Here is a 13,471-nt window from a genome sequence, read left to right on the forward strand (position 1 = left end):
GCACTGCCCTGCTAGATCACCCCCATTTCACTGACAGGTCAACTTCACCCGTCCCATATTATTGGGGTGAGTATTCCAGTCCCACCCACACCTCTCTCAAATTCTTGCTGAAAGGTCAGTTCTTTGATGCTCCTCACCATAATCCACATGAAATGCTTCTTCCCTCGTCATTACACTAGGAGAAGAGTTAGATCAGAGCTGAAGAAGGGTTACACACCTCCCCGGGGCTCCTGGTCCATCTGTCCTCAATGTGTCTGCTTTAGATAGTAAGCCCTGGGTGCAGGGACCGCCTTGATCTCCGTATCCTGTGCAGCACTTACCACACTGGCAGTGCTTGGATCAGTCAGAACAGTGTTGGGGGCTCAGCGCTGTCACATTAGGCCCATCACACTGTACACTGGCCAGGACTTGCCGTGGCTCGCAGCGAGGGCCAGGCACTGTAACTGAATGCAAGAGACCCCTCACATGGGTAAGTGCTACCCAGCACGAGAGCGCTGTACTGGGCTCAGAGGATTGTTCACAGAACTGCTGCACTATATGTACAAGTCCACAGCTATTGTGACTGCTCTGCAATGTGACCTGGGTGTACATCCTCTCCGTCACCCCACCTTCCACCTGCTGCTCCCCAGAACATTTACTGTGTCATTATTTCTCCTATTCATTTCAGTAAGCTGGGTAAACACATACTTTGGCTCAGCTCTCGCTGAGTAATGCTAACATGAACACCCATGGTTAGGTTCATGCCCTGATACTCGCTGCCCGGGTGGCCTTAATGACACCACTTTTGCCAGCACTGCCCTGCTAGATCACCCCCATTTCACTGACAGGTCAACTCCACCCGTCCCATATTATTGGGGTGAGTATTCCAGTCCCACCTGCACCTCTCTCAAATTCTTGCTGAAAGGTCAGTCATTATATCACCAGCTGCATGAGATGGGCATACCTTACCTGGGCAGTAACAGCGCAGCACCCCTGGCTGTATTAAAGATGCAGGCACTGAGATCTGATCAAACAGACAGCTGTAGTTATTGCTCGCTTCCTGCCAGGGGCCTGTGATTAGGACTTTCACGCCTCCCTACAAGGAAAAGGACAGGAAAGAGAAGAAATAGCGTTACAAAGGAAGCATTCCCCAGGGCGGTGCATGCACTTAAACTTGGAACCATGGGCCAAAAAGAGCATCATGAGAGACAACAGAAAACCAAGGCCAGGAAGCAGGAATCCTCCAATACAGGCTGACGTCCAGTGCTGGTTCTCACAGTGTTGCCAAGTCACTAGCTAAGTGTCTCTGCAACTGACATTGCTCTGGCTATATCACTGCATGGGTTAGCAAGGGCCCCATTGCCTCAGGCCTTTATAGTGTCATGATCAGATTGTCTAGAGTACCCTTGGGCCTCTAAATCTCACCCTGGGGTGCAGGGTTGTTCCCCTAGCAACTTCCTTTTCTTCGCTCCTCCTGCACCCTCTCCCAAAGGTATAACCATGTACTGTGCGTCACTGCCTTGACCACAACGGACTCTGCGCGGCATTCTGCTGCCCTCGGCACTCCATGTGCCCCTGGTTGAAATGGGTTGCAGACACACAAACAAAACTTCTACAACTCAAGTCAGGTGGCTGAGCAGCATACATTTCAGCCTTGCCTGGGCGGTGGGGAGGAACCCCTCTGATTGGCAGCTTTCCTTTTTGCCCTGCCTCCTGAGATGAAAGCAGCCAATCAGGGATGCTGAGGGAGTGAGGCACGAGCAAACAGAGCAGAGATGCTGAGGGTAGTTCTGCTCCCTCCTTCCCCTTTATGCGTAAGGGGAGGGCTTTTCTGCTCCTATCCCCTCCCCTTCTCTTTCCCTCCCTGCAACACTCAGCCTGAGAAGGGGAGCGGGGACCCCACTGCAGCCCCACAGACCCCAGGAGTTGTAGGAGAAGCAGAAGTGGGGCTGGAGGCAGAATTGATGTTGGGGTGGGGTGGGGGGGGGACAGGCAGATGTGATTTGCTTTCATTTCTGTAGAAAATGATGGACTCCCAGCTTTTTCGGACGACTTTAAGCACTGGCTGCCCTGACTGCCACCATCTATTCTGCAGAAACAACAGGGAACCCTTGAGTCCCTCCTAATGCTAGTGGAAGGTCACCCACCGAACACAGCAGAGCACACAACACATGTCACATCCTAAGCCATGCCACACACCAGAACTGAGGGTAGATCATGGAGTTCGAGCGGACTGGGGGGAGAATAAATGAAATCTGGCTCATTTATGGGGCAGGATGTGTGTGCAAATCACCAAGAGCTTCCATCAGACCTGGAACTAGGGATGCAGCTGATGCAGCTGGATAAGGAAGGACACAGATACTAAGACACTTGGGTTCCACAGAGATGGTGTGTAAGTATCTAGACACACAAACAAGTAGACAGATAAATATGCTGCAGTGGTGTGTCCCACCAGGGACTTTAGAAATCTGGGTCAAGCGTATTTCAGACCTTTCCGCTTTCCTTGTAGGGGGTTCCAGAGAGCTCTGTGTCTATGCCACACATCTGATCGGGGAGGGAACATTCAAGTTAATGATGTGGCCTTGTAATGCTCACAAGTGAAAGGAGGCACCAGTGTTGATCTTTCAACCACACTGTATTAACTCTGCCCAGAGAAAAGCCGCACTGACCCCTTCACAGATAATGCTGCTAGTGAAAAATGACAGCTTTATGGGCAACTCTGCAGAGAACAAATGGCTTCTGGGACACTGAGTTGTTTTTTGCGGCACCGTATCAGCTGCAGTTTGAAGCACCTGCCAATGATATTGGAGGTTTTGTATATAAAATGTAACAGGTAAGCAGCACACATGGCACTAAATGATAATGGCTCAGCAAAACAAACCAGCTCTTTCTCCAGGAACAAGTGAGCTCCAAGCAGCCTGAACTTCTGTTTCAGACGTAGCCCCGTAACAACAAGGCTTTGTCCTTCTGCAGGTCCTTTCAGCCTAGAACCTTAAAGTGCTTTAGGCACATTGATTAATTCAGCATCACAACTCCCTTTAAGACATCAGTACAATCCCCATTGTACAAATAAGGAAACTGGGGCACAGAGAGGCAGAGATGTGTCCAAGGACAAACAGAGTAAGTGGCAAAGTTTGTAATAGAACCGAGGAGGCTGATGTATTATCATCTATATCACAGTAGCACCTAAGGAGCCTCAGTCATGGAGTGCATGCAAGGTGCTCTAGAAACACAGACTAAAGCCATGGTCCCTGTTCCTGGCACTCTAACCCACCAAACCAAACTCCCCTGCTACAGCTGGGACTGGAACCCAGGAGTCTGGATTCCCAAGCCCCTGTTCTAAGCATCTAAACATCTCTTGCAAGTGCACAGTCGCACTGCTGCACCATGCAGAGAGCAGGCAACTTCCCCAGCTATCTTGGGCCATGGGGCCAGGCAGGGCTTGATCCAAAAGCAGCCCCTTTAGCTTTCACTCAAACATCCCCCACTCCCTAGCTCTCAATGCCCTTAGGTTCAAGGCAACAGATCCTCTGGCAAGGACTGAATGTAGCTCTCTCTGAGGTATTATCTCCATGCATCTGCCATGGCCAGCAGAGCACAACGATCGTCCCTGGTGCCAGAGGCGGAGTCTCCTGATGACCCAGGCGTGGAAGCACTGCGCTTGAGTTTCAGTTTTGGATCTCTGTCTGTTTCAGGGCTGCTGGGTTGGCAATCAGTAGAGGGAGCCATCTGCCTGTGGCTTAGGCCTCAAGAAGGGCCATAGGGCTCTTCTCTTTACCTGGTCCTTTTGGTTCAGGAGCTCAATGCTTCCTAGCTGCCCTGAGGGAACGGCACTGGTTCTGTTCCTCAGCTGCACCTCTGTTGGAGGCCAGGGGAACAGCTTGGACAGGCTATGGGGAGAGGGCAGAAAGGAGAATTCCCTCCTCTTGGACATTCAGCTTGCAAAGTATCTCACACCTATCCAGTAGAAAAAATACTGCAGAGAAGGCAAGGTTATATTTAGGGGACTGGGAGCCCATCCAAAAGTTGAGATGCTCTAACAAAATCAGGGTGTCATTGCCACCTAATGACCTGCCTGGAGTGCTGTGTAGCAAATACCTTTAAGTCTGCTGCATCCAGACATTTTTCTTATGAAAAGGGTTTCCTCCCCAATATAAGAAAGTGGAGTTGAAGACCAGGGTACCTGAAATACCGATGGAGAACCTAGTCTGTGACACAGTTCAGGTTGACATAAGCTTCCCATTGTGACCCCTTACTTTGCCAAACCAAACCAATCTGCTGGAAATGGCATCGCTGTGGACTTATGCTAGAAGCAGGAAGCCCGCCAAACAATCAGCTGGGCGACTGGATGATCACAGTGCTAAAGGAGCACTCAAGCAAGACACAAGGCCATTGCAGAGAAGCTAAATTAATTCTTTGCATTGGTCTTCATTGCAGAGGATGTGAGGGAAATTCCTACGCCCGAGCCATTCCTTTTAGGTGACAAATCTGAGGAACTGTCCCAGACTGAGGTGTCAATAGAGGAGTTTTTAGAACAAACCAATACATTAAAAAGTAAGTCACCAGGACCAGATGGTATTGATTCAAGAGTTTTAAAGGAATTCAAATATGAAATTGCAGAACTACCAACTGTGGGATGTAACCTAACGCTTAAATCAGATTCTGCACCAGATGATTGGTGGCTAGCTAATGTAATGCCTATTTTAAAAAAAGGTCCCAGAGGTGATCCGGAAAATTACAGCCTGGTAAACCTAACTTCAGTACTAGGCAAAGTGGTTGAAATGACAGAAAAGAACAGAATTATCAGACACATAGATGAATGTTATGTTGGGGAAGAATCAACAAGGCTTTTGTAAAGGGAAATCATGTATCACTAATCTATTCGAATTCTTTGATGGAGTCAATAAACATGTGGACAAGGGTGATCCAGTGGACACAGTGTACTTGGACTTTCAGAAAGCCTTTGACAAGGTCCCTTACGAAAGGCTCTTGAGCAAAGTAGTCAGTCAAGGAATAAGTGGGAAGGTCCTCTCATGGATCAGTAACTGGTTAAAGGATAGGAAACAAAGGGTAGGGAGTAAATGGTAATTTCTCAGAGTGGAGAAAGGTAAATAGCAGGGTCTGCCGAGGATCTATACTGGGATCAGGGCTGTTCCTAAATGATCTGGAAAAAGAGGTAAACGGAGGTGGAAAAGTTTGCTGATGACATAAAATTACTCAAGATAGTTAAGTCCAAAGCTGACTGTGAAGAGTTACAAAGGGATCTTACAAAACTGGCCAACTAGGCAAGAAAATGGCAGATGAAATTCAGTGTTGATAAATTCAAAGTAATGCACATTGGAAAACATGATCCCACCTATACATACAAAATGATGGGTCTAAATTAGCTGTTACCACTCAAGAAGAGATCTTGGAGTCATTATGGATAGTTCTCTGAAAATGTCTGCTCAATTTGTAGTGGCAGTCAAAAAGGCTAGCAGAATGTTAGGAATGATTAGAAAAGGGATAGCCAATAAGACAGAAAATATCATAATGCTGCTATATAAATCTGTATGTAACAGAGTGCTTGGAGGCCCAGGTGGCCTAGTGGCTGGCATGCTTGATGGCCCCTTGTTTCCCTGGTCAAGGTGTCTCAGTCTTTCAGGCAATGGGGCTCGGACAGCGGTTCTCAAATTATTGTCCTGGTGACCCCTTTCACATAGCAAGCCTCTGAGTGTGACCCCCTTTATAAATTAAAAACACTTCTTTATATATTTAACACCATTATAAATGCTGGAGGCAAAGCAGGGTTTGGGATGGAAGCTGACAGCTCGCGACCCCCCCCATGTAGTAACCTCGGGACCCCCTGAGGGGTCCCGACCCCCAGTTTGAGAACCCCTGGGCTAGGAGGTCCTAGGCCCTCCCACTCTACCAGGTCTCATCCCTGTGTGAGATGACCCCTGAACAGGGGGCACTCCAAGCAGGAATTCTAAATCCACTGCCCTGGGCTACTTCCTACCAGAGTCCCTTCAGTTTGGGGAATGGTCCCAATAGTCCAATGTGCTGGTGTGGCTTGCCTCCCCTGGTGCCCTCTTGTGGATCTTGGGCCCTGCTGTTGGGACCATCTCTTTCAGGCAGGGCAGCTGTAGGTTTGGTGCATCCAAACCCCACAATGTCTCTGGGTTGCAGTCACCTAGTTACCTCAGTTGTCAGAGGCTATTAGGTCTCCTCCACACTGGGAGACAGAACGTGCTCCTTGGTGGCTGCCTTGGCCGGCAGGTTACTGGTCTTTCCTATTAGATAATGTGCTAGCTAGCTCCTGCCTCTTCACTAGTCAGCACTGACCTGGCCCCGGTCTCTCCTTTTCTACACTCTTCAGGCCTGGCATTGGCTGCAGCTATAATAGGACGGGGCTAGCTGGGCCAAAGGGATCTCTTTATCTCTGCCAGGCTGGTGGGCAGTTTCTCCAATTCATCACACCATGGTACACCCACACCTTGTCACCCCACCTCAAAAAATATATTAGAATTAGAAAAAGTACAGAGAAGGGCAACAAAAATGATTGGGGTCTGGAACAGCTTCTTTATGGGGAGAGATTAAAAAGACTGGGACTGTTCAGCATGGATAAGCGATGACAAAGGGCACCAAAAGTATAACTGGGTTCAAAATAAGAATTAGGTAAGTTCATGGAGGATAGGTCCACCAATGGCTATGAGTCAAGAGGGTGAGGAATACAACTCCTGGCTCTGGATATCCTTAATCCTCTGACTGCCAGAACCTGGGACTGGGCGATGGGATGGATCATTTGATAAATTGCCCTGTTCTGTTCATTCCCTCTGAAGCATCTGGCACCATCCACTGTCGGAAGATGCATACTGGGCTAGATGGACCATTGGACTAATCCAGCATGGCTGTTCTTATGTAATATTTTTCTGGAAATGTTTAGTCAAAGTGTCTGGGGGTGAGCTTGCTTCTTGCATTTATTCCCCAAGTGTATTTGTAATGGCTTCAACCTGAAAGGGAGTAGTTTGCACCAGGGGAGTATTTGGCAAGCACTGTACTGCTGCCTCGTATTTACAAATAGGAAAACTGAGAATAGGCCCAGATTCAGCATAGCAGGTGCCAAGCGAATTGCTTGAGTCAGTGCTCTTTCTCTGTCTCTCATTTTCGCCAGCTATAAACTGGAATAATAATACATCCCATGTAGATAGCTAGAAACCTCTTTTTACCAGGATCCCCTCATTGAGCAAATCTTCAATGTTTTAAAAACCCTAAGGAAATTTTCAGGCAAGAAATGTCATTAATCTGGAGTTAAAATTGAAAATTAAAAAACAAAAATTCACCTCGCCTTTCAGGAATCCAGCCCACCCTTTCATCTCTTCAGAGAATGTTTCGGTTTTCTCTCTATATATAAAAGCACTACATTTCCAGACATTCTGAATGTAAGGTTCAATGAAAGGAGCAATGGCAAAGGTGTTACTAAGGGCACCCAAGCAACTGTGCCCCTTGGATCACCGCTTGAGAACACCAAGAATCTTGGAAATAATGTGGTCCTTAGAAAACACACTGTGTATTCTCATACTCCTCCAGTTTAGGCTTAGTGACTCCAGAGGTCCCTCCACCTCCACCACACACCATTAGCTCATTCTGCCCAGGAAAGGATGCCATCAAAGACAGGGCTAAAGTTTCAGTGCGGTATATCTCAGTGGAATAAGCGCAGAACAGGCCAAAGGGAAGTGAGTGGAGCAGGAAGCAGAAGAGCAGAAGGAAAGGGGCAGGGGAATTTTGACTCCTCTTCTCTTTTCTTGGTCCTGGAAGAGCACTTAAGAACTAACCTGAGTCTCAGAATCCCTTCCATTCACATTCTCACCTTTCCCAGAAACACGCCTTTCCTTGCTCCCTGCACACACATTTTCAGTAGTTCAACATCCAACTCTATTACATTCCTCCACCCACAAAATCAAATCACTTACCTTCCCATCTTTGCTCTTCTGCTGAGCCAAGAGGGTAGGGGGCTAGTGTGAGGTTGTTGGAGGAGTTACTCCCTTTGCAGACCTCTCTGTATCAATCATCCCAGAATCCTTTGGGAGAAATCATTAGCTGCCTTGTTCCCAACTTTGCTTCCTTTTCTTATAGTTATTTATTTTATTTCCCAAGAAACGATATAGGGTTTGTGGGACCCCTGAGGAGAGACCCGGGGCACAGGTTTTTCAGGTCACAGTCCATATGGGTGGGTGAGTGGCTCCCAGGAGCCAAGGGTGTAGAGGAAGGACATACAGCAGACAGACGCAGGTCATGGATGGTGGGAGCTGACAGCCAGACCCCCCTGAATGAAGGCAGCCAGAGCGCACTCACTGTCCTGAGCCATGCACAAGTCTGCTTTTCTTTTCTTCCCCTTTGGTGTTAGTGGCAATAAAATGCATGGGCCCCTTTAAAGGGCCCAGTCTGGCTATACAAGCTCAGACATGTTAAGGGGTCATTGTGGCCTGGCCCAGGTCAGGGCTGAAGGGTTACTACTGATGCCTTATGTGCATTCAGCACATTTAAATACCTCCTCTAGGATGTGTGCTTCCCTCATCCCCAACACACACACTGCTGCAGGGGGGACCCAGTAATGGCCCCTAATGACCACCTCTCTGAAAACTCCACTGGGACCCATGGGAAGGAGCAGTTACTGTGTAACTACTACAGCAACCAGAAACAAAGAGAAGCAAAGTGCATACTGACCTCCAGGGGAGCATCTTCTCTGCCCCCTCCTGTGCTCCGGTGGGAAGCACCTCCTCTGTTGATCCTGCAGCCCCAGACTAAGGTCACACTCCATCACACATGCTCTAAAATGGGCCACAAATAGCGCTCCCGCCTGGGAGGGGCCATACCACCTCCACATTCCCTCAGCATCAGCAAATGGGGTTCCCTGTTGAGGGCGTAAGCTAGGCAGCAGCATTAGGCCCAGTCATTCCTTTCCTCTTCCTTCTGTTACGTCTCATCTGGGCCAAGTAGGTTTGAAAGCACCAGCTGAACCCCCTCTCCTAGCCACATAAACCCTCCTTGTTCGTGTCCATGGCTGGAAAATGGGCTTTACCATTGGCTCTACTCAGGGGTTTCACAGCCCAGACAGGCAGTGCACCCCATCAACTCAGCTAAGCAGGATTCCTTAGCCGGCCCGTGTCCTGCCAGCCTTTTCGTCAGTCCCACAACAGATTCCAAACGTTCATGTACCAAGCCACACCAAGTACTTCGACCCTCACAATAATGTTCACTGCATTCAAATCAGCATATTTGTTGTTGAAAAAGGGATCAGGCTTTGGCTGCAGTTGTGAGCTGCAATAGTGACATCGAGTGGCCAATCGGTGTACCACACCATGCACTGAGCCTGGCAACAGTATCTCCGGTCTCAGGGCCAAGCACCTACAGATTTCAACAGAAGCCCTTCATGTGCAGATGAGGCAGAATTTGATTGTAAAGGTGGGAGACTGGATCTGAGTCAGAGATAGAAAAGTGTTACTAATCAACCTAAGAAAAAATATTCTTCCCAGAGCTGGTTGTGATGGGCAAGATTTAGCTGAGTTCTAGAGAAAATGACATTGCAATAGCTTCTTCCAGTTAGATGGTGGTCTCAGCACTTTACAAATAACAGTCAAAAGTTCAAGTTCCTCTAGCAACTGCAAGGGGTTACCTTGTAAACTCTTTTGGGGCAGGGATTGTGTTTTTGTGGTGTTTGCACAGCATCCAACACAGCAGGTCCTGGTCTGTGATGAGGACGGCTAGGTACTACCCCAGTACACATGACAAGTAATAATACATTGTAGAAATATAGCAAGGCACACATTTAACAGTCACCCAAACAAATATAGATGTCCCAGGTGTGATATGCTTGAGAGCAGGTTGCTGTGCGAACCTCAACTTTTGAATTTCCTGATTCTTATGCTTTTGCATTCTCAGCCTTAACGATACTGCACTGAAGTTTTCTGCACTTAATCTTTGCTTTTAAAATAATCATTAGCAGCATTTCTGAGAAAGGTTTTCAGATCAGTCAGATGAAGGATTACTTTGATGAGGAGAATTCCAGCAAACAAATGACGCAGGGACCCCTGTAGCCCAGTGCAGCTGGACTTCCTATCAAACCGGAGGAGAATCTGCTCTCTCTATCACTCATAGCTGAAGGCTGAAGCTTCTATGCAAGTCTGTAGAACACACATCTTTTGTGTAATAAACTCCCTTTTCCTTTAGAAGTCTCCCATTCAGGCACCAGCCTGTCCTAACTCCGCTTAGTTTTTAAAACAGCTGGCAAATACAGAGCAACAAAGTCCCATCCACTCCAGCTTTAGGTTTAAGGTAGCAGCATGGAGCACAGCGTTACCTGTGTTCTATTAGGGAAGGGTCTATAGAGACCTTGCATTCTGGGGGCAGAACGTGTACGGGAGCCTGCTGCTTGAGCCAGGGGTCAATGACCCTCTATAAAAAATCCCCAAGTCCTTCCTCAGCGTTAGACTGTGTTTTTAAAGAGAGATTCCCTTCAGATTCTTTGGGTTCCGATGAACAGAAACTGGGAGTATCTGTATCCTTCTCACACTGAGGCAGGGACAAGGAACAGCCTCCTGTAAAAATCAGAAGAGCTCTTTAGTAATCAGATGCATAGGTATGGTTGCTTTTGTTTTCCAAGGAGATACTGCTTTATTTAGCTGTTCCTGTGCTGCCCTCCAGTGGCAAACTGCAGGAGAGACTCTCTAAGATGGTTGAAAGGTGCTCAGTTACTATTTAGTATTTGTATTCAGCACCACAACTGTAGAACGCACTTTACTGAGAGAATAAGGCATAGTCCCTCCCCAAGGAGCTTACAATCGAGGTTACATATGACACAGCATGACACAGGGTGAGTGGCCATCTAGCTCAGCAGGGAGAGGGGATTCTGTTTGTCCACAAGCGTAGCCAGCTCTTTCAGTTTTGAATCCAGAGCCCAGACACTGGCACTGCTGGGACACAGCTGATAGCTGGAAGGGCATTCTGGGTAAATGAGAACACCTACCATCGCCTTTGCTTCACAATTTCCCTTTTCAGCATGGGCAGAACAGACAGCATTTACAGTGGAGGAGGGTTCCCTAGGGTCCTTTGAACTACCAGAGCGATGCATCTTACCCATTGGTGCAGCTGGCTGGTGGCTGCTAAGATCTAAATGGCTTTTCATGTCAGAAGTTTTTTGATTTTCTTAAATTAATTACAGCAAAAGAGCATTTTATAACAGTGTGGTGATGGGCTCACAGCAGGCTGCATCATCAGAGACGCTTAGGGCACAAACAAGGCACCATCATCCCTGTCTATCCTGAGACCCTGTTTACATGTCCTCTATGTTGTTAAGTCCCCTAAGTTTTCCCTCTCTAAGTGCTGTTCAAAGGAGGGATTGTTTCAATCAGCAACTTTGCGTGTTCTTCCAGCTGCCCAGCAGAATGACAGATGCTCTGGCTTCATTCTTAACAGAGCTCACAAAAAAATTGCAGGTAAGGAAAGTACCTTAATAACCAGGGCTTAATTTTTAATGAAAGAGGTGCTGGGGCTCAATCAGTTTTTTTTTACTTTCATAACTGATGCGGCAAGTCCAGAGGTGCCGGGGCTATTAACTGCCAGGCTAGAGGTGCCGGGGCTCCAGCACAAATTAAGCACTGGCAATAATATGAATTCGTATTCGGAGATGATCAAGTGAGCCTGACTTGACCTAGGACCTTTCTTCTGGTTCAGATGAGTTCAGCCCTTTCCATAGCTCTTGGCCTACACTGATGGGTCTGGCTAAAGAGCTCAGAAGCATCTCTGCTGGACCCTGCTGCCAGTCTAAACAGAAAGCATCTGCGCAGTTCACTCTGGGGGTTTCCCTGACTCTCATGTTCTGAGCTTTCCCCCCCAAATATTTGGATAACAGGCCAAACCAACTCTAGGCATGTCACTTCTGAACACACCAAAGAGTGACTGAGATGCTAGGAGCTCCTGTACATATGTTTGGATTGACAGAAAGAGACTTTGGAGGATTTTTAACTCAGCTAAAATAATGTAACTGGTCCATTTATTTACAATTAATCCACCTGAACTGAACTTTGCAATATGTTTTCTACACGACTCTTCATTGTTACTGCTGGGCTGTTGGTAACTACAGGAGAATCATATATTTAAAACAAACAATGACAGTAGAAAAAGGAAAGGAGAATGTGGGGGGTTTCTGTGACTGTAATAATATCCCCATCAAACAGCCTGAAATTGATACGCTTGCCAGTGATATCTCAATACTTCCTCCCTGAGGCCTCAATCTAAACCCATGGAAATCAGTGGGAGTCTTTCCCCAACTTCAGAGGGCTTTGGAAGAAGGCACCTGTGAAAGAGGAATTGAGGAATAACAAGGGAAGAACAAGATGGATCATCAAATCCCCAGGAGGGACACACAGGCCATAAGAAAAAAAAAAGGTATTTGTTTACACTTTTTATTAGCATTAGGGTTTGAGTTTTCCCGATGTTTAAAGAGTTCCTTTCATGGGTGACTAATCTCACTGAAGCTATGAAGCAAGGGCTCTGACAGCAAAGCATTTTTTCTATTGTGTTATGCCAATAGAAACATTTATTATCAAAACTTGTTGCCTGCAATTTGTCTTCAGGGAAAAATGATTTTCACCTTGACAACTCTTCCAGCTCCACTGAGAATCCAAACAAGGCAAATCCTACCACACACATTGAAGCACAGTCATTTCAGTGTCTGTGGAAACTCATTTCCAAGCAAATATTAATTGCAAACTGAATGGTAAAACAAAACAAAAATGATTATTGTGATGAACCCAACAATCCTAGATTCCTAGGATCCTGAAGCACCAAAGCAGAGTATGTTTTGCAGATGCAGAAAGTTAATTTTATGGCTTTTCTCACTCTTTGATTAGTTCACAATGAAAACTTGCTAATGGGTTGCTGATAAATATGAAGTGCACAGTACATAATATTTTTATGATGTGATTATGGCAGCCAGAACACCAGAAAGCAAAAACGTAAAGTTCACCAGAGGGACAGCATTAAGATGCACTTCTGAGCATTCTTTGTTAAATGGGATAGTGGTCTGGGCCCACTGCCAAGATCACACAGCACACCTGTCTGTGTGACCCTCAGTAAAACCTGCCTAAAACGAAGAAAACCAAACAAGGCTTTCTTAGGAGAATAGTGCCACCGTGGTTACATGAACTAACACAAATTCTGGCTTCGGGTCTTTCCGAATGTCCTCAGAAACAGCAGAAAGAGAGATTCTTGACAGCTTTGTGCTAGAATTAGTGCAGAAGGTGAACTCTGCGGAATCCCTACAAATCTGGAACACAAGAAAAGCAGCACAGGAGCAATAGAATAGCAATTTGATGCCTGTTCCCAGTGGTACAAATGCAAGAAAAAAAATTCTCTCCATATCTCAGCAGTTGTATATAACAAATATTGTATATCAGTAAAGAAAATGAACATCTGAGGTGATGCTTTGAGCTGCTTGGGAATCAAGATTTGT

At 46.8% G+C, this 13,471-nt stretch overlaps 1 protein-coding gene across 9 annotated transcripts in view; it reads right to left on the bottom strand.

Moving 5' to 3' along the window:
- CAMTA1 (calmodulin binding transcription activator 1) overlaps nucleotides 1-13,471 on the bottom strand; it is an 877,916-nt gene that overhangs the window by 107,750 nt on the left and 756,695 nt on the right. For all 9 annotated transcript variants that reach the window (XM_034753730.1, XM_034753728.1, XM_034753726.1 and 6 more), the window contains exon 8: nucleotides 949-1,075. In XM_034753730.1, the coding sequence (XP_034609621.1) occupies nucleotides 949-1,075 (127 nt within the window). The remainder of the gene's footprint in view (nucleotides 1-948; nucleotides 1,076-13,471) is intronic.

The sequence above is a fragment of the Trachemys scripta genome, chromosome 19 (assembly GCF_013100865.1).
Source record: "Trachemys scripta elegans isolate TJP31775 chromosome 19, CAS_Tse_1.0, whole genome shotgun sequence".
Lineage (NCBI taxonomy): Eukaryota > Metazoa > Chordata > Testudines > Emydidae > Trachemys > Trachemys scripta.